Source organism: Varroa destructor, unplaced genomic scaffold, assembly GCF_002443255.2.
Source record: "Varroa destructor unplaced genomic scaffold, Vdes_3.0 BEIS01000007.1, whole genome shotgun sequence".
Taxonomy (NCBI): Eukaryota; Metazoa; Arthropoda; class Arachnida; order Mesostigmata; family Varroidae; genus Varroa; species Varroa destructor.
Genome location: NW_019211460.1, coordinates 37901177 through 37921516, shown reverse-complemented (window position 1 = coordinate 37921516; position 20340 = coordinate 37901177). Strand labels below are relative to the sequence as shown.

The 20340-nt window shown below is 41.3% G+C and overlaps 1 protein-coding gene and 1 long non-coding RNA gene across 5 annotated transcripts in view; one reads left to right on the top strand and one right to left on the bottom strand.

Annotated features, from left to right (window-relative positions):
• Positions 1 to 4363: 4363 nt before the first annotated feature.
• On the bottom strand, positions 4364 to 18773 carry LOC111254826 (alpha/beta hydrolase domain-containing protein 17C-like). 2 transcript variants are annotated; one of them, XM_086974776.1, is made up of 8 exons: positions 17988 to 18773; positions 15001 to 15235; positions 14457 to 14678; positions 13810 to 13943; positions 13245 to 13415; positions 12981 to 13111; positions 9924 to 10177; positions 4364 to 6279 (listed from the first exon to the last, which is right to left on the bottom strand). In XM_086974776.1, the coding sequence occupies exons 1-8, from the start codon at positions 18198 to 18200 to the stop codon at positions 6032 to 6034; spliced, it is 1608 nt and encodes a 535-aa protein (XP_086830902.1). In that variant the 5' UTR covers positions 18201 to 18773; the 3' UTR covers positions 4364 to 6031. The 2 variants fall into 2 exon arrangements, with proteins under 2 accessions (XP_086830902.1, XP_022671813.1); XM_022816078.2 differs by lacking the exon at positions 4364 to 6279 and adding an exon at positions 6678 to 7547 and having other exon boundaries at positions 17988 to 18759.
• Positions 14672 to 20340, top strand: part of LOC147754678 (uncharacterized) — a 19176-nt gene continuing 13507 nt past the window's right edge. Inside the window, exons 1-4 of one of the 3 annotated variants that reach the window (XR_015317005.1) lie at positions 14672 to 14942; positions 15130 to 15255; positions 18860 to 19131; positions 19995 to 20089. This is a non-coding gene — a long non-coding RNA (uncharacterized LOC147754678). The remainder of the gene's footprint in view (positions 14943 to 15129; positions 15256 to 18859; positions 19132 to 19994; positions 20090 to 20340) is intronic. The other 2 variants (XR_015317006.1, XR_015317007.1) reach the window with 2 other exon arrangements.

Genomic DNA, 20340 nt, shown 5'->3' with positions numbered 1-20340 from the left:
ATGCTGCCCTTCGCAGATTCCCAGCAACTCCTCAAAAGGTCAAGCAAGGGCCCCTGATCATTCGTTTTCTTTCTCAGGCCATCGCAAAGCATTCGTTATTCGTTCGTTGGACACGATTAGGGGGGTTCGGCTATCTTTCTGTCTCGGTTTCTGCACCATCGCGACGACGAAGAGAGTAGTTAGTAGCTTTGCTGCTGCTATTTGGACGCAGGAGGTTGGATCCGACCTGAAACCCTATGCTGCTTCTGAATAGGGTTTCAGGGCGGATCAAATCGGAAGCGAACAGAAAAGCAAAAATACTGTTGGTCATATTGTTGGTGTCATACTATTGATCTTAATACTGATTGACGATACCATAATCGTGCTTAAACGAGCGAACCAAGCGTCTCATGGACTCCAACGAACCGACACTTACTTTGTTCACTTGAAGGATCCTATAGAAAACGACGAACCGAAATCCGACGCTCGACGTAATGCTTACATTACATATAGTTGAGCAAATTGGTAATTTACCATAGGACGACGAAACTTTGTACCCTTCTTACCCCAGTTTAGAAGCACCATGTAAATCAGTATTTAAGGTTGAATTGAAATACCACCGCCTATTCTGTATGCTAAATAGTGCTAGTGTTGCGCAGGCAACACAGCCTTCGCAGTGTATACATTGATCTACGAATAAATTAACTTATTCGCAAAAAAAATAAATAGAATTTTTAGAAAATTTTCGCCTAGAACATGATTTATTTATATATATATATATATATGCAAACAAACCAAAGCTCGTGCTTCTGTAAAGAGGCCTGTACCAAATATATATATATATATATATCTGTGAGGTAGGAAGTGAGTTATAGTATGAAGTAAGCAATTGTGGATATAGAATTCACGAGAGTAGCGGCTGCAGAATTATGAAGCTATGAACAAATCGCAGAGTAGCATCTTGTGCGAAATTGACCGTTGTAGCCTTTAAGGCAAGTAAGCAAACACCAACCGAAAAGAACCGGGATTGGACCGGTCAAAAAGACACCAGAGTGCCTCGGCATTGGAGTGATTGCCGCTTGATGAGGTACAGATGTCCCTGTGGGCATTCATTCGAAGCCACTTTGTTGGCCCATGCAGTTTCCTAATGAAGGGTGAGACTAATTGACAGGGGATGAATGCTGCTACGGTACGTGCAGCATTTCCATGCACGATGCGGTTATTTATTCCAATTTCCGCGGAGCAAACGTCGGGAGATGGATTCGAATGGTATAATAAAGCGCATATCGGATAATTGTTCTTTGATTTATTAAGTATATCACGTACTCATCTTATTGAATTAGTATCTTTGTACATTGCGTTGCTTATGTAACTAAAATAGTTTGTTCGACTCGATGGTTAACAAACAGGTATACGGTAGTGTTTCTTAGTCAGTTCTATAGTTTTACCATTTACTATTTGTCTTATATCTAAAAAAGTACTTCACTAGGCTTTTTGTGAACGATCTCCTCATTGCTGAATAATTGTTTTGAAACTGAATCGGTGGTATAGATAGTCAAAGGCTAGAACACTATCTAAACATGAGATTAAACATGAAAATAGTAAAGTATGCAGGTTTCTAGATACGTGGTATGGTGCTAATCAATCCAAATGAATAGATAGAGATAGGTAGGTATACAAATTTACGTTTATACCTGTTCCCTATTTACGTGTCGAATTCACATATAATAATAATATATTTACGATAAGTACAATCTTCAACTTATAACAGTTAAGACAATAAAGCAGCCACTTCCCATTTTCCAACATTTCAATCTGATATTTGCTGAACAAAAGTCGTATAATAAATACAGTGCCTGGCGTTAGGTAAACGGGGAATACGAAGAGTGTGGGCAGATCCGGGTCTAGCTCACTTTGTAGGTTACAATGATAATTCAACATACTCCTATTAATGTCCTGTACGGTAACGTGACTTCTCTTACACAAATTAAGGTGAACACCCAGACGCCAATCTCCAGCTCGCGTTGGATCTGCTCTCATTTCCTGCGCAGTTTTTCGACTGCTGCAAAGCTTCCCGCATCTTAGTGGTTTGAATGTGCTTGCCATGACTATCAGTTGTAGGAAGCTTGCCTGGTGAGAAATATACTTTCCAGATTTTTTCTCTTGCCCCCGCCCCCATGTTTATAATGTCTAGCACTAGCAACACAAAATAGCAATAAAGCTAACGTCCAGTGACCATAACGCTCGTGCGTCGGAATATAAACGATCTTATAGAAGACTAACGTCGGCCGCTACGTTACCGCCTCCGGAACCGCTCCAGCCTGCGGCGTTCACTGCGGCGATTGCGAAAAGGCTCTGGCAAGCTCTTTGTCGAGCTTTGTTGAGAAATGCTAAGGAGGTACTTTTCGAGAAGAACCCAAGGGAGAGGAAAACGAGAGCAGACGGACGGACGGACGGACGGACGGACGGACGGACGGACGGACGGACGAACGAATAGTACGAAGATGTAAAGAAACGCAGTCCGGCATGGCAATGGCGGCATCGGTTGCAGCAACCTTAACCGCCATAGCCACAGCCTATGAGCCCCCGCGGGAATTCGATAGAGTCGTCCTCGTTCCTAAGCTTTAGCTATAGAGCCTTCTCTGCCATAGGTGGACGACCAGGCCGGATATTGGGAATGCGGATAGCCCAGCACTAGCTGGTGGAACGGCTAGAAACCAAGAGAAGCAGATCTAATCAAAACAAAGCGTAGCCCAGGGCCATTCTCAGTCGTCGTTATATCGGCCTTCTATCACCATCTAACATACTACCACCATTTCTCTCTCTCTCTTCTTTCACTGTACTTTCTTTTGCAGGCCTACCTACGCCTTTGAACGCGGCAGCCATCGACGTCACATATGGCCACCCTCACGGGCTGTTGTTGAGCCGAAAAGGTCTCGATGCCTGTTTGACTGCCCCTCGCTACGTTTGCCAGCTGAAGCCAACTGACCAGCAGATCGCTACTTCTTCCGCTGTCGTCAGCGCTATTCAGACCCTTTTTCGCATGTTCGAACAGGGGAAGACCGGGTCAACTTTCCGGCGTACTCATGCCAGGGGATATATTGTGTCCTCTGCTTTTACCAGCCGCATCACTGCCATCAATCCTTCTAGCTTCTCCATCACGTTCATGTTCACACTTTTCTATTCCCTCGAATGGACAGCTAGCGGATGTTGCTGCTCATCGCTGCGTATATGGCCGTTCATTTCGTCATGATCCGGAACGCGTTCGTCAAGTCGTCTTCCACTTCCTCTACTTTTCTTTTTTCCTTTCCTGCTCCTACATTCATCCCTGATCCCAAAGCGAACCCTAAGAGCCCGCTCTCTCTTACCAAACAAACCATACCTCTTCCCCGCTGGAGTTCCGTCTCTACAGTAGGCGAGGGTGGACAACGCTTGCAATTTGCGGCGGCTGCGGGCCGTCTACGCCGAGAAACATCCGTCGGTCTGTGTGAACGTCCGTGAAGAGATGAAACGATCCACAGGGCGTGGACTTTGTTGTGACGTGTTGAGGGAAAAAATCGTAACTTGTAGATGTCCCCGCACGTGGATGAATAAAGTTAGACGCAAGTTACGGCAATTCAACAAACTATTATGCTACCGTCATGGAAGCATTAGTTAAAATCAACTGGACTGTGTCAAGTGCCTTATTAAGGACACAAGCTGTAGAGTAATTGCGCGGACGTCTGGGTACCCTAGATTGTATTCCCATTGATAGCGTACGTCATGCCTGTAGCCCCCACACACAGCTACACGAATCCTCTATAAAAGAGGATTCGCAGATGTAAAAGTTATCATCAATTGAATTTCAAAGTCTTATGCAAAACGAGTAATGTATACCTTTGTTCGAGTCTGTGGGCAATAATACATATGATGCGGATAATAAAATAAGAGATTTTTTTTAGGGAATCAGAGAAAAAAATTACCCACATTATATGCATTATTGCCCACAAGGTATCCCTTTAGGAATGACCGATTCACAAGCAAGCCATAGCAAGCTTTGCAAAACAGATACATCTGTTCCAATAGAACGCAAAGTAGCCTTTTAATTATTGACTTGTAGCTTGGCACAATCGAAAATGGATTTCCCCCATGTAGGCCGCAGTAGCAATGGACACGTTCCAAGTAAAACACACTTATTGACAGCACAATATATTATGATTGTAAACGAGAACTTCTTGCCAAGGTTCAGATAACAAAAAAAAAAAAACAAAACCCATACATATTTCTGTGAACAATGGCTTGTTACGACACCATAATATATTTCAAGATAACCCATATATAGGTGTCATATGAATGTAGGTTACCTAGTAATCATTACATAGTTTTTTAGAAATAACTAAGGTAATTTCGCAACGAATTTATATAGAACCTTGCGAGTTTATTCGTTTATTCACTGTTTCGATATTAACACCAATAGATTTTATGTCGTCGCTAAACAAAGACATACATATGCTAGCTAGAGACCAATTTCTAGTAGAGTCGTTAGCTAAGCACCTTATTGCCCCGCGTGGTCCAAAAGCTGGTAAAAGTGGTTCCTTATTCGTGAATATAGTTCACTGAAACCTGCCTTTAAGAGGAATTTTAATTGTAAACCACAAGAAAGAGTGGCCGTAGGTACTTATACCATTGCCGCCTGGGGGTCCGTCACTGAACGCTGCGAACCTGGACAACAACGAAAATTCATTTGGTGGACGAACACCTTCAAGGGGCGAAACAACGTGAGTCAGATGAATGCGGCAGATTATTGTACGGCTGTGTTTCCACTTTGAATCGTTACGAGTCCCCTTAGACGATTTCACTGATTGTCCAGACGTTGGCTTATCGACGCCAACGTTAATGCGGACGCAGGAAGGTCATGGCCGGCTCCGTACCCAGGGCCCTCAGCCGGATAACGTCATCTACCAGCCTACTTATTAAAAGGCCAACTTAAGGCTCAAGTAGAGTTCGAACATACTCATACCACCGATGGGTCAGGCAAACGACGTGGAGCGAAAGCCTGTTAATAAAAGCCGCGAACTATCAGTCAAGCCGCCTTTGTTTTGCACATCATTAAGCCTCTGTCGACCAAACTCATACAGATAGATGCCATTCGCACGAGAAAAGCGTTCTGTTGAAGCGATGTATGGATACGTACAATATATTATAAGTCAAAACATATGACAGTAGTTTGTTCAAGCTGCAAATATACTTAACATTATCTGAAATAACTAAATAATCAGGCTATTGATAATCTATAGGACAGGGATCTAGTGAAACTGTGCTTTTTTTATACGTCTCAGACGAGTGTTCTCATATCGTATTCCGACAAACCGACAGTTCTGATTAGAAATTGCCAAATAAATTAGATATCACCGGTCTTTGTTCGCAGCATATCTATATCATTTTGCGACCATATATAGGAGCTCGTTTAGCCGTTTAGTAGTATAACATGCTTTGTTAGTCAGGATCTGTAATCGACATAATGACGTTTACGTATGGCTGTTCTCATAATACCTTTTTAGAAGTTAAAGGTACGCCGTAAGCGATCAGATAAAAAAAAAATCGAACACCACACTTAATCTCCGGGTTTATATTTAATTGGATAGCACTTTTCACATAGCGCTTAATAGAACAATCACAATTAAACGCATAGACGTTCCGGGTCATTATGGCTCTGACAACAAAATGTAGAAGGTCTCAACCCAGAAGAAAGCCTTGGAATGCTGCATTGTAAGCTTTCGTCTTTCACTGTTAGCAACACCCAATGAACATAAAAACCCATAATATAAAATGAAGATATCTGTTAAAAATATTACGATTGAATAAATCTGCCTATTTTCGAATTATTTTCAATGAGGAATTCAGCCTATTTGGCTTTCGAGACGTTGTCCAACGCCACTACTTTTGTCACTGTTATTCAAAATTGTGCGGAGCTGCCTCTACAATGAACGGGTCCCTCGCCGTCCTAGTGTGCCTGCTTGCCTTCAAGGCTCATTGGCTTCCTGGAGTTGGCTTCGCTCGAGCGGTAGACGAGTTAGCGAAGCCAACATGACCTTTTCCTGTTGGCAAACCCGCTGCCGCCTCGGCCGGCGTCGCCGGGTTTGCTATGCCTTACAATGGCGCCTAACTTCGCTGCTGCCATTGGTCGTGGCCCCCGTCGACCGAAACAGCCTTTATGACACGCGAGCGTAGTTAGAACAATTTTAGTCCTCCATCTGAAAAGCGAGGTCGACGTACTGACATCCGGGCTATACGCACCATGTATTCGAAGAATGGGGAACACTGGAAGAACGGTAGCCAGGACACGACGATGATGATGTTCCATTCAAACAAGTAATCAAATACATAAAAGGTCGCTACGATTAGGCTTTACGTAGTGTACGTTACGAAAAATGCTGCCAATACTAATACCAAAAAATAAAATGCTATACCCCTAATCGTGTGCCACACAGGGAGCATTTCGAATACTAGAAGCATTTGCAGAACGACATTTTAGCTGAAATTTAACGTTTTTCTTACAACCATACACATAGCAGATGTGCCTGATGAATGCAGGCACAACCTTAAACTGTGACGTATTAAAGCTGAAAAGGGTTCTTACATTGTCACAAACAACGCTGCTCACACAAAGAGTGTTAACGCACAGACGTATTCGCCTACACAAAAATTTACCCACTGCATGATAAAAATGTCATGCTTTATTAAACGGAAAGGTCTGATGATACCTGTCCAGCTATTGCCTTGCTATTATTTGCTGGTAAGTATCAGCGCCCTTGAAAATATGTACATTTGGTAAATATCGGAGCGACTCCACATTTAGCAACACACGTGTTGACTAAAAAGATCTGATTTGCAATATTAGCCGATGGTCTTTGTTTCAATTAAACCCTTCCTCAGCCAATACATTGGCAGTGCGCACTGATCAGTAGAACTATCTTGTCAATTTTAACTACGTAAGTTTAGGCTGCGTTTCTCTGGCTGAATTAGGCCATTCACTCGTCTACGCAATTCAAGAACACCCGAATCCTTGCAGCTTTTACTGTAAAACTTCCTTGATAGAAACGCTTCGTACATTGTGTGGCTATCATTTTTCGTAACAAAGCTTGTGGGTTGGAAAATGGAACATAAATGAGGTATTAAAAGACTAATCTGCCGTTTTATTAATAGAGTAGCCCAAAAGTTGTGGTAACTGAAACTGTAGTCTCGCACAAACGTCCTTGAAGGCTAATGAAAATCAAAGGTTGGGGTGATATCTACAGCTGATCAATGCTACGGCTACAATCAATTATGTTGCAATAAATGATTATAATACCAAGACAAGAGTAGTCAAGTTATTCAGAATGATCGCAATTTTTCTCCCGCCCTATCGCCTCGATGCCACCGAAGTAAGTTTGCTCCCCTTCCGGAACGAGTGAGAAGTTCCTTGATCTGACTGCGACTTCCTTAATGTTTGCTGTACACGTCTAACAGCCACAGCCTCGTCGTTTTCGCATAGATTTACTTACAACACAAAGATCGTATCTATCAAGGTGACGTTTTTCCTGCGTGATCTGTGGATGATGGAAACGATTTTCAGTTTTTTGCTAAACTAATGTTTTAAAGAAGTGATGATAAACTTAACCCAGCTAGCTTAATATCGTCATAAGCTAATGTTGGGTATTTGGCCTTAAACTACCGGCGAAACACATTGTCCATTCATCATCTACAATCCTTTCATTAACGCGCACAATAAAGTTATTCATTAGCCTAGGAAACAAAGTTAGATGGCCGAGTTCCCAGTTAGAATGTGCCCGAAATTGAGACGACATTATCATGATGGCTTTATCGTACGTTTTTGACTAAAATAGATGAAAAGGAAGAGAGGATCAAAAGGATCTCGACATGGGCGGTACAAATGATTCTAGACAACTGTTACGTATGAGAGGCTTCAACGTAAGTAAGGCAAATTTGACAAAGTGCTTCTATTTTCCAGTAATTCGAGTATACCAAATTTAAACCAGCGTATCGTTCAGAGGATAACAAAGCTAAGAGGTATTAATTTGATCAGTTTTTTTTTTTTAAGTTATTCTGCCCTCAGAAACCTGGCCGCTTTAATAGCTGGTGCATTACGGGTTAGAAAATGGAGGGGAGGCGAGTACGTCAGCTGCACCTAGCCATAGCGTAAATCTTATTAAGCGAGAACACGTTAAGCACTTCAGGAAAAACTGAACATAAATAAAACATACGACTTTGGCGCGTTCGGAGGACACAAGGACGACGAGTCCTTTGATGTCGGCTTCGAATATTTAGTGCGACAATATGCAATCCCTGGCCTAAGCAAAAACCGTTAAAAGCGACCAGGAACGGTCCAGTAAATCAAATAAAGAGGGTATAAGAAAAAACCATGGGCAAAGAGGTCACTCGGCTTCTTTACCGGATTAGAGAGGTAAACGATGATGTGTATTTTTCTATATCTTTTAATCTATTTTCTGCCACTTTAGTTACGGCCAACTATGCGAATCAGGACATTGTGTCATAAAAAAATACTCATATGCTGATGTTTGTGAAAAGGAATGAGCTTTTGTATTGCGTGCTGAAAATTATGGGATATTTTCCTTCTTCAAAGATTTATAAAGATGCTGACATTTCAGCATAAGTATTTACAGGTAACAAGTATCTATAAATTTTTAGAGACACACGCAGACAATTAACTCTGAGACTGAAATCTGTCCATTAAGTACATAGGTTATTGATCTCGGGATCATCAGGTTCGCTAGGACGTACTCTTTACTACTACAAATATCATGTTCATTTCATCCCGACTGGCTGCAAGCAGTTACTATCTTGCGAAAAGTGGGCGATATTTACGTGTATCGGTTGAAAAAGACACGAAGAAAAGAGTAGTAGAGAAGTATGACCCAGTTGTGGCCCGTTTCTTATAGGGCGTCAAGTTAACCAGTTTGCCACGCACAACCATGATAATAACGTACCACGTTACGTTTGACAAGCCCGTACTTACGTATGTTCGTACACGTATCGTGCGCTCAATATAAGTATTCAGATCGCGTAGTCAGACACTACTGCAGATTATTATTATTATTATCTGTCTGAGTTAGGGACTGGATCGTGCGAGTGGCAGACATAATAGCTATGTTTCAAACAGGGGCTACATGGGGCATTGAAGACTACCGTCGCAAAAATAATAGCGAAAACTATATCAAAGGTGGCTTTTTTCAAACTCGTACGGTAAACGCATACAATCCTAGCTACTGTTTTTTGAAGAATTTACCGACCCGGTCCGTACTAGTCACTTAGAGCAAAAAAATCGACAAATTTACAAGTTATTTATTTTTTTTCTTGCTACAAGCTGGTTCGAAATAAAATAATGATTTATTGCGGTTTTTGTCTATAAAGAAGATGGGGCGTCGACTTATATAATGAAGCCGACGCCCCATCAACATCGTTGTATAGTGCATGCGCCAGACAACGGTAGCAAGCATTCAACTTAGGTTTTCAAGAAAATTCCTTACAATTCATTCATTTTATTAGGTTCGAAACCTTATCCGTAACCTACTCCTAACTTAACAGAATGTTACAGTAGAGATTGCTGTTAATACACAGAATTAGCCGATGGGTCGAAAACCTCTGTCTGACTCTCTCGCAACCGTTGGCCTTCAACTGGCTGATCGTAATACTTGAAATAAATATGGAAACTAATTTTACAAGCATCTGATAATAACGGCAAATGAGAATTGCAATAGAGATGCAACACACGCGGGTGTATACAAGAAAAGAAAACGACTAAAATCAGTAACTTTATATGGGCTGCTCCAATACAAAAACTTTGTTTTTGCTTGCAATGCAAATATCTGGTGAAGACAGCGAGCCCTTCGTCGGACCTAGTGGGGCTTGTGCTTTTTCGCTTACATTGGCCTTTGTCGCCGCACCTTTTAGTTTTGCAGAGGTCCTAATGACTGCCGCTGCAGTCCTATCAGCAGATGTAGTTGCTGTAGGAAGAGCCGACTGCCGAAGAAACAGTGACGGAATCGGCGCTGGGTTCGTGTCGGCTTTTTGCATCGTCTGCTGCTGCTGCTGCTGGGATGGCTGGTGAAGGCTAAGTAATGAGAATGATGAATCAGACGACAGCATCGATGCCGTCGGTGAGGTGTTTTTGAAGTGCCGAACCTCCTCATTAATGAACCTGCAGCCCACAACGACAACGATATGTCAGCTCTTATATAAGTAGGAATTTCACCATACTCTAGTTCTTCTCGTCCTTCCGTTTCCATGGTCCATAGTCGTCCAATGGAACTCGGATACGTGTGCAAGTTAATACGTTTTTTCATTGATTCAGTATCAAAATCTTAATACTAGTAGTAGTAGCCACGTAGTTTTATGTTTCATAATTCAAAATATACTTGGTCTCTGGGGTTCTAGCCAATTACGCTAATCCGTGGGTTTCGTAATAATAGCATATTAAGTGCTTCAAAAAAATTTTATGTGTGTTCTGTGCATCATATTCATATGACGCTTTCAGACGTATCCATGATACGATTAATCGTCTGAATCAGAAAATCAGTGATTTAGTCGGACGACAGCTCCACAATCAGCATGGCAGGCAGTATTAAAACGCCTCACACGAATACGAAGAAAAGTAGTAGTAAAGGAAAAAATAGTTATCTCGAGTTAGGTAACTGCATCGAATAGTAAGTTGAAAGCTTCTATAATTTTACCGAAGTCAGCATATTTACAGGGCTCGTTATGAAATCACCAACTATAGTTTTTGGCTTTTTGTCTTTTGATGTAATATTATGCTTTCTTTCAATCAAATCAGACCGTAACACAAAGACCGTAAAAAAAAAAGCTCTGCAGTAAAAATTTAGCTGATTGGTACCGAAATAGGACTTGGCCGTACGAAACGAACGTTTATATTTATACCATATTCCACCCACTGAACCCATCGACTGAGTACTGAAAGCGCCGTATGGCCGAGTTTCCATTGGAAAGTCAAGACTTAATAGAAAATTATAATTGCACTGAGAACCGATGAGCTTGATTGTTCTTTTCACATATTTTCATAACAGGCGATATGGCACACTGAATTAAGATGTATGGAGGAGGCAATCTGCTTTTACAGCTTAATTCAGTGTACCATATTTTAGCTTCTAGTAAATATAATGTGTTGGAGCTTCACAAGCGGAGCAATTGCCCGCTTTTTATGGCATCTCTTCCACGCCGATACCGGCATATATTTTTGCTAGCTTATGACGGTACTCACTACTAAGGTAGGCCAGACTAAAAACATGCTTTTAAAAACCCGCATCGCCACCATAGATCCACGTTCAGTTATTTCAGATCTAAACATTTTAAAGCATCTCCAGAGGTATTTGAACGTCTGCGTTAAGCCTATTGAGGCTATCCTGCCTACACAGCAGGCCGTAGGCAAGAATGACATTCTATTGATCTACCATAATTTTTCTGTAGTTCCAAATTATAATTTAGGTAATCAAGGCATAGCAAATTTGAGGAAGGTAACATTAACTCAAACGCACAGCAAGTACTAAAGGACTGGTCGAAGTTGTTTGTTAAGTTTTAAAGATTGGACCGTAGCTATGTAAGACGTACACTACCCTTGTTAGCCGTCTGAAATGGATGGCTCGGATCTTGAATGGCAAACAACTCATTAGCTCACTGGCTTAGAGGGTAGCTTGTAAACATACGACTAACATCAGATACCTTGAATGTATGGAGTTTTTGTTGGATGGAAAAGCTAGGAGTCGGGGGGCGCTGTAGAACAAGTAAAGTGCACAAGAAGGCGCGACTTCTCATGAACCATCAACATTTCACCTAGTATCTGGCAATGCAACCTTGATGACAGGTTGCCAGTGTGCTTTGTTATAGGTGTGAAGCACTGTTTCCACTTCTATAGGAGATACCGAAGTCCAGAGTTAACCCAGATCTTCATCCAAAGAGGACCTCGATTTGCGTTTGTGCTGAGAGATGCGTGATAAGTACAAGACGCTCAACGAGGATCTGCATACGCCAGATAAATATAAATTGATTTGGTAAATAATGCGCGTGAAAATTAACAAAAACGCTTTTTATGTTCCAGAATAACATTTACGTCAACATACAAGTGTTATCCCTTCTCTGAATACTATTTCGCCATACTATCCCAATAATGTGGCATTTTTTACATCGATTAAGGTATGCACTGAAGTACAGCACAACTTATTTGCGTATCCCAAACACAACAACGCCATACAGCTTTTGCAATAGGAGTTGAAGAGATATTAAAACCTTTCACGGCAAAGATTTGCTGAGAAGAAGGACAACATTGTTGACCCAGCATCCGTAAGACTTCGTCCGAGAGTCGCCCAAAAATATAGCCAATATATGATAAACAAACTCGTTTAAGATGCCCACAGCGTCTGCCGTCCCTTAGTCTTGATTGTTGTTTAGCACCATTCCGTGAATATCCCCTATGTTACCAATAATAATTGCAGCTTTTGGCACATGCGGCCAAATTGAAAATTCGAATTTCACCGTAACAAACAATAGTGCAGTGTCTGTAAACAGTGCGGTGTCTTGGTTTCGGTTTGCATGGATGTGTTGACTTTCAAACGCAACAACTTACTGGTCACTTAGAATTCAATTAGAATAGAAAAAAAAAAAATTAAAAAAATGATTATTACGCATTATCTCCCTTAGTTAAAGCACTCTGATAGCTTTCCCTTAGAAGAAAAGGTTCCCTTCTATTAGGCGATTTTACAACTCTATCAATTTTTCTATATAATCACTTGGTTGGATAAAATGTTTGAAAAAATGAAGAAATAGCCTCATAATACTATGAGATAAAGGATTCTTTTAAAGAGCATAATTTCTGTGGTGTCTGCTAATCTCAAAAAAAGAGTCAACATTGACCTATATCGTTCTATTTCATTCATTTTTTCGGTTATCTCTACATGCTGGAGTCGTATATAAAATTCGAAAATACGTCGAACCTCGAAATCCTTTGATAGAAAACCCGGGTTCTCTCAATACCCATATGACCTAGACCTTCTGCCCATAGAGGTTCAACGGCTAGACGTCCGCACAACCTACGCATTTCCAATGCCTGTGAGAACTGAATCACCTGCAAGGGGAATATCGTATGCGTTTAGGAATAGTTACTAAAGAAAAGTAACATCTAATATCATGCGTACGCACCAGAGATGATGATTCATAGTTTCATAAAATATTGCCAAGAAGAGTCTGATTGAACCTACTTCATCCTCCGTTCCGTGAATGAGCAGAACAGGAGCACGTATATTCTTGATCCAAGCTGCATTATTGAAGGGGTTCAAACAACAACATCCGAACGGGGCTGACGATTTCCTGTTACGGCATAACGTTCGCCATCCTGAATGGAGACCCGAAAGTTGGATCACGCCTGCTACCTGGAGGTTACACCGACGAAATTGTTGTTGTTTGATTCTTTATCGCTCACAGCACTATATTCAAAACAAAAAAAAAAATCCCAACTGAGCCAAATTGTATCAGATTGATCAGACATCTCAACATCGACTTTCTCCTAATTATATTCCGATTTTACTTCATCAGGGCTTACAGTGCTGTGTTCTTTTGAACATAATACGGCTTCAATATCTCGTGGAAAATGACTATCCAAGCCCCCTTGCCGTTGGATATAGGCGCAAACTTTCCTATACACATATATGTAGCAATCGACAAAAGCATCATACATTTCTTAGGAAATTCTAGGATATTTCGTACAGAAGCCATTGTCTCCAATTCTGACAAACACCCAATAATCCACAGAAAATGTGCACTTACTTCGTATTTGCTAGCGAGGTACCAGGTAGGCACGGAACCTATGCTTTGGCCGTAAACAATCACCTTCGTCGTTGGACGCTGCAGTACCTCGATGACGTAACGCATTACCGTGTCGGCATTTTGCAAGATGATATCTAGAGTCATTAATAGAAGATCAATGTTAAGCTTGCTGTTATGATACAATTTTGTTGTCTTTTAACAAAGCCGCTGAAAATAGCTAGAACTGAGAAACGTTCCGTTCTCTGAACGGAAAAACTGAACCGTTAGAAAGCTCCCCGTTTATTACCTGACTGCTCGCCTTACCTCTTCTTAACATCTTAACATAACTTGTTCTGATTGTTCATGAATGGATTAGTCATTCAATGATACGAAATCCAGGCAAAGAATTAGTCATAGCCCCACGAAAGCCTCAGGAAAAGCTGTGTTACCGTGGTAGCACTTATTATTTACAAGACACTATTTGTTAACCACTTAAATCACATATCAGTCGCACTATTGCATAGAAACTATAAGACACAACAAGAATAAAACTTCCGTATGACATTTTCCAAAAACATCCGCGATACGCTCATCTCATGTCGTTCGGCATGTTGGGGTTTTAGATATCGTAGCTAACAACAGCAGAACGTGAAAAAAGCTGCACGCACTTTCACCTGGCGTACCGTCGCTCCCACCGTAACCGGCATAATCATATGCGACGACGTCACACCCAGTTCGTCGAGCCAGTATCTCCATGGCCAAATGTAGAGACCCAAGATCAGCCGCATTCACGTGGCTATGTAAAATAAGCATATTGGTTTTCGAGGGTAGAGCCGGATGCAGCCATTGCATAGCGACTATTCGCTTCAAACGAGTTTTACATAGTTTGGCTGCACGAAGGCAAAACAGAGATAAGATGAAAAAAATTTAATGGCAAGTCACCTATACACTCAGCACAGCGGGCATCGACTACTCGGTTTCTACCTTAAACTATTGTCGGTGGTATCTGATAGTAGTCATATCAGGATCTTGATATAGCACGAGTAAACAGATTACTCATGTTTTAGAGTTTACCTAACCAGCTAAACGCTAGAACAGTGCTCCTTCTCATCCGACTCTACTAAGATCCTACTCTAATCCGACTCGATCTTAACGTACGTATCTGTTTCTGGTCTTTCTCATACACTAACTGGCACAAGCAAACATACATACGTTTTTCATAGAGTAGAACAACTTCTCCTTTCATTTGAAAGGGCGACGAAATTTTAAGTGCTTCGTCCACGATTTCCATCTCGGCAATGCCCCTACCACATATATTCACTTTATACGTCGCTGGCCTAGGTGGATGGAAAGCTATCTTTCGTGTAATGCAAGGAGGGCATGGAGGACAGCAGAAAACCCAGCAAAAACGCGACAACACCTCCGACACGGCCTGTCCGAAGCTGGGCTAAAAGTCATTGTGAAAAGGTTAGTAAGTGAACCTCGGAGTTTCGAATCTATAGAAACTAATTTTCGCTTCACGTATGAATACGACTATCAGTATTATTAATCCGTACTATTAATCAGTAGATAATCCAGTGTGCCTATCCAACAACGTAAGAGTGCGCTGAATTATTCAAGAAATAAAAGTTACTAAGGTCTGATTACACCTTAGTAAACAGTTGTCATCAGTGAGCTTGCTCTCGTCCCCAACAAGAAGATCCCTCGCCAAGCAAGAGCGCTACCTTTGTCTTTTCATGATGGTACCACTAGAGTCGACAGTAACACGTTGGTTATAACCGTAATCTGCAAAGGGCATACGCTGTCTCCCTCATTACAAGTGCGCCAGATATACCGGTTAGTTCAGCTGTTACTCACGAGTAAATATGGGAACTTCCTGAATGATTCTATCATACGACTTGTTGGCTAGTTATCTTCACCGTCGTCTTCATTGCATGCATTTTCTTCCAGACGTGCCTGACGCACTTTGGGTTACAGCATATATATATTAACAGATATATGAATATTGACAAAACGATTGACGAAACCTCTTAAACTAAACGACATCCCGATCCGTGATGTCGTTCTTCGCTTAATAGGTACATTGGCGTGTTGACAATAACCTACAGTGGATAGTATTGCTCTATACTTAAGGTGTTTACAGGTAGGTTCGTATTAACCTACCATAATCATCCGAAAGCTAATTACTGTAAAGTTACTATAAAAACATGTTTAAGTCCAAGAGAGCCTAAATTGCTCGTATTGGGTTTTCTGAATCTTTGCCTATCAAGAATCATTCTACTATAGCCTCTGTCTTTCATATATCATTAGTGAATCTTGAACAGAGAGTACTTAATCGCATCTCTTTTCTACTATATGCAAACGTTCGGGGGCATGGGGCGTTACATGTCTGTTGCAGCTTTTTGCACTATTGTTGAACTTAATAATAAAATAATTTTCGGACATTATTTTACTTAAGTAAATTTAAACCGATAAATTTTAGGATAAGACTTTGCCAACAGATTTTTTTTTGCTGAATATTGAAAATATATACATTATAGCCGCTTTATACAATGGTAGCGAAAGGAGAACTTTCTTTAGAAACAGCATTGCCCAGCTCAAAAGAACGAGATAGGTGTAATCATTATAACGTAGAAACAGTTCGTCAGTGTGAAAATGCGCTACATACATAGTACGTAGGTACGCGACGACCGTCATCAATTTGATGCCTAAGCCCATTTAAAGTTAGATCCACCGATCAAAGGTCAGTCAAACATTGAAATGTAATAGTTCTTCACTGGCGCCTTTGTTGAATTATCGAAACTTAATATATGGAATATTCTTCCGAGTAATGAATTGCTGCAGGGATCGCATGTATATGGGATGGCAACATCGCGCATCCAAAAAAAAACTACGGTTTAAATTATAGTCTCTGCGGACGTACTGGTTTGTGGTGACTGTACGCCGTTTTGCCTCAAACGAGATATCTAAACTAACGATATCAACACGGTGGCCTGCTTAAAAACTGGACCATGCCAAGGCCTTAATTGTGGCCCTTCACCAGAATACAGTAGTACTACAGCTGCCAAAATTTGCCTTCTAGTCGATGTGTTGCATATCAGTCACAAAACATGGCTTTGCCCTTGGACCGTTTTTTAGTCGTATGAAATTAGTTGTATGAAGCGAGGCGCGGTTAGAACGAAGGCACGTGTTGTTGATGTGTCCAGAGTTTCTCGAAAAATACTTAGCTGGATATTAGACTTTGTCGCATAATATCGAAACAGCGCCCGTTGAATGAATGACAATAATTGGACTGCTGATAAAGTGCAGGCCTCGTTTCAGCGCACCGCCATTATAAATACAATACTATGGCCGCGATTATTGGGGTTTTTAACGGCCTATAACGATTCAGCTCTTACTAACTTCTAGAAATACTGCTGCTCTTCAGATGTTCGTTCTGTGTTCAGAGCTTTGCACAGAAATCTCGTTCCACTAACAAACGGTTATGGCTATGAAGCAGCTCCTTTATAGTGAATCTTTGTCACGGGTACGTTCGATCACTGTCCCTGTAGATTGCTGGCTTCGGTATTCAGGGGGCTAAGAACATTGCAGGCGAGTTTGTTTGTCGTTTGAAGTAAGACCTAAGATGAAGTCACCAGAAACATCGGTGATTAGAATACGACAAGCAGCTGGTGCCTAAGCGATCGGCGAAGATACAAAATGCTTTTCCATAGACAGCACGTATGATTAAATCTAATCGTTGATAAACAACACGTACATTGTAATAATAGTAATACTATTGTTATCGTGCCGTTGTGCGCTGCTATCAGGCGTCTATAAATTTCAATCTATCGCAGTTAGCCAGTATTTATTTTTCAACGTGCCCATATATATATGTATAGGACTTACTATGGCCTGCCTTCCTTGCCGTTTTTCATGGGTGTATTGTTAGGGCACGGGTAGTACTTTCATCTAGAGTTTCTCGCATGGCTGATATTATCCGGTGCACTGTTGAGCGTGACCGCTACTGTGACTCAGAGCCCTGCAAAATCTATCATGCTTTGCAAGTTTACAGCAACGATTTGCATTTTCAGAAGCATCCTTGTATTCGAATTTCAGCATTCGAGTTCGCGTCCTTTTTCTAACCGATGGCGTTTAACTTGGCCTGACTGTTATTCGTAACAATAACTAACTCTACCGTGATGGGCGTCCGAACTTACCTCAGAATCACTGTCACTATCCCACCAGATACCGAGATCTGTCTCGTTTGCTGGAGTTTTCGGTTCTTCCAAGATTCTGTTGGGCAAAGATAAAGGTTCCGTTGAATCGCTGGCGCTCACACTTGAAGCATCCTCGCTAGGTTTTCTATCTGCCTCGATGGGGACTGCCTTGGCAGACGAAGCATGTACCATTTTCAGAGCTGAGTTAGCCATGATACATATAGAAGCTCCGAGTTTTAGATTAAACCTGATCTGTACGATTGAAGTCTGCGTAGTTACATGAGTGCCACCTTTCAACTTCGCTCCCGGCAGTTAATGTATAGAACGAATTACACTCTGAGATAACAAAAAAAAATGCTTTGATCTTCATTTACGGATTGCGTAGAAAAGAGATGGTCTCGGTTCGAAGGAAAGGACACGTTCTTGCAAGCACCCGACAGATGCACAGCCGCCCCATACTTGACAACGTTGACGTGCCCTGGTTCGCACCATTTATATCCAGTTTACATAAGAAAATCTGTTCTAAAACTTAGTTAAAAAATTTTCGTAATGAACGTAGAAATCCGGTCTCTTAGATCAAAATAGAAGAACTCTATAGAGGGTTTGCAGTGGCGTTATCGTGCAAAACAATGATACGTCAGTCATCATGTTGTATTTCCCATTACATTATCATTCTGCATGTTGGACATACCGGATTTTTCTCATGTACAGACAACCACTGGGTAATTACTGCTTTCGCCACCTCCTATACTTTCTAAAGTGGATGTAGAATTTGTATTCTCATAGGAAACGTTTATAAAAAAAAGCGGCCTGAGTTACAGATTAGAAATAGAAATGCTTTGTTTTTGTCTCGTCTTTGTGGCAAATTGCAGGCAATGATTTTATTCTGTTTATCTTCAATAACATGGTCATTTCAAAGCTTCCTTATATACCGTGTATCGCTGCTGAAACGAATCTTTGATGCTGTTCATCCATTACCCATGCGCATGCTATGTCCGTCCGCCCAATAATGGCCTGGCTCAGGACACACAAACATCTATTCGACCGGTACTAGGCGTTCCTAAGTGAAAGCTTTGTGGAGAGTTCCTTTCATTGGTACTGAATAGTAAAGTGCGGTGTCAAAGGCGTGCGACAGATTGCGCAGGTAGCCCTATATCTACTCATTTTCCGTAATTAAATCATAACTAAATCAATTTAAGTATATATTAATATACATTTTGCAAATAGAGAGGCCGAACGCTAAACCTAAAACCTAAGCCAGACATATGAGTTGGTAGAGATTAGGACTCTTCTTTTTATAAGCTCGTATTTATTACTCATACCATATTTGTACTTAACGACTCCTTTAAATCTCTTATCTTAGTAGTCATGAGCCAATTGTCGAAATGCAATTTTAAACAAGACATATCTATTGAATAAAAACGATAGTATCGCTCAGTTTGTTGCACGCACTGGTTGAAGGACATAAGGTTTTTCTGCTTGTCCGTTTGTCTCCACACGTTATGTTACCTTCGTCGTATAAGTTGAATAAATGCATAATAATAATTGGTTAGAATGAAGGGCAGTTTTATTTGGCCAAGTTGAGACCCTTCAGGGCCTGACACCTAATTGGATAGGCGGCCTTTTCTCTCTGAGAAAAAAGATCTAGGTGTGGTTACAGCTAAAGAGTGAAAGTTGGTCAGGTCTGCGATAATTAAGCTAGCTGCCATCAGGGCCTGTGCATCAGGGCTGTGTGCAGGGCCTGCGGAAGACAGTGCATACTGTATCGAAATATTGACAAAAGAGGTAGTATTATTGGTATTAACTCTTTTCCAAAAGCTCTTCTATTTTCGTTTTCGCTTTTCATGTCTGGCTCTCGTTTCTTTTCTTCCAGGTAGGTTACACTGGCGCGCGAAGGTTGTCCTAAGCTGAGCATGCTGTTTATAATAGCCTCTTCAGTAATTTGCCCCCTATGCAGCATATGACCTCTAAAAATTTTCATTTAATCATTTACCTGTTGTTATTTAGTGCGGCAGACTGGAATATCACGTATTCCAAAACATCATCCTCTTCCGACTACTGGATCCGCTGTAGGCTTTCTGTGCCTCACTTTTCCTGACCTGGTAGGTTTAAAACTATACAAAGCAGCTACCACGTGAGTAAATAGTACGGTTGGTATGTTTTCCAAATGATGTCTTGCGCCAGGTGCGAACACCTAGCATCAATTCCTAGATTTGGGGTTCAGCGTACTCGTCTAGGCGACGCTCGTCCCTTTTCTCCGGAAGGAGATTCCACGGGATCATTCATGCTAGTATCGTACCCCTAGATACGGTCCTGCACGCTTGTACTGCTCGAAATGTAAGAACTCTTTGAG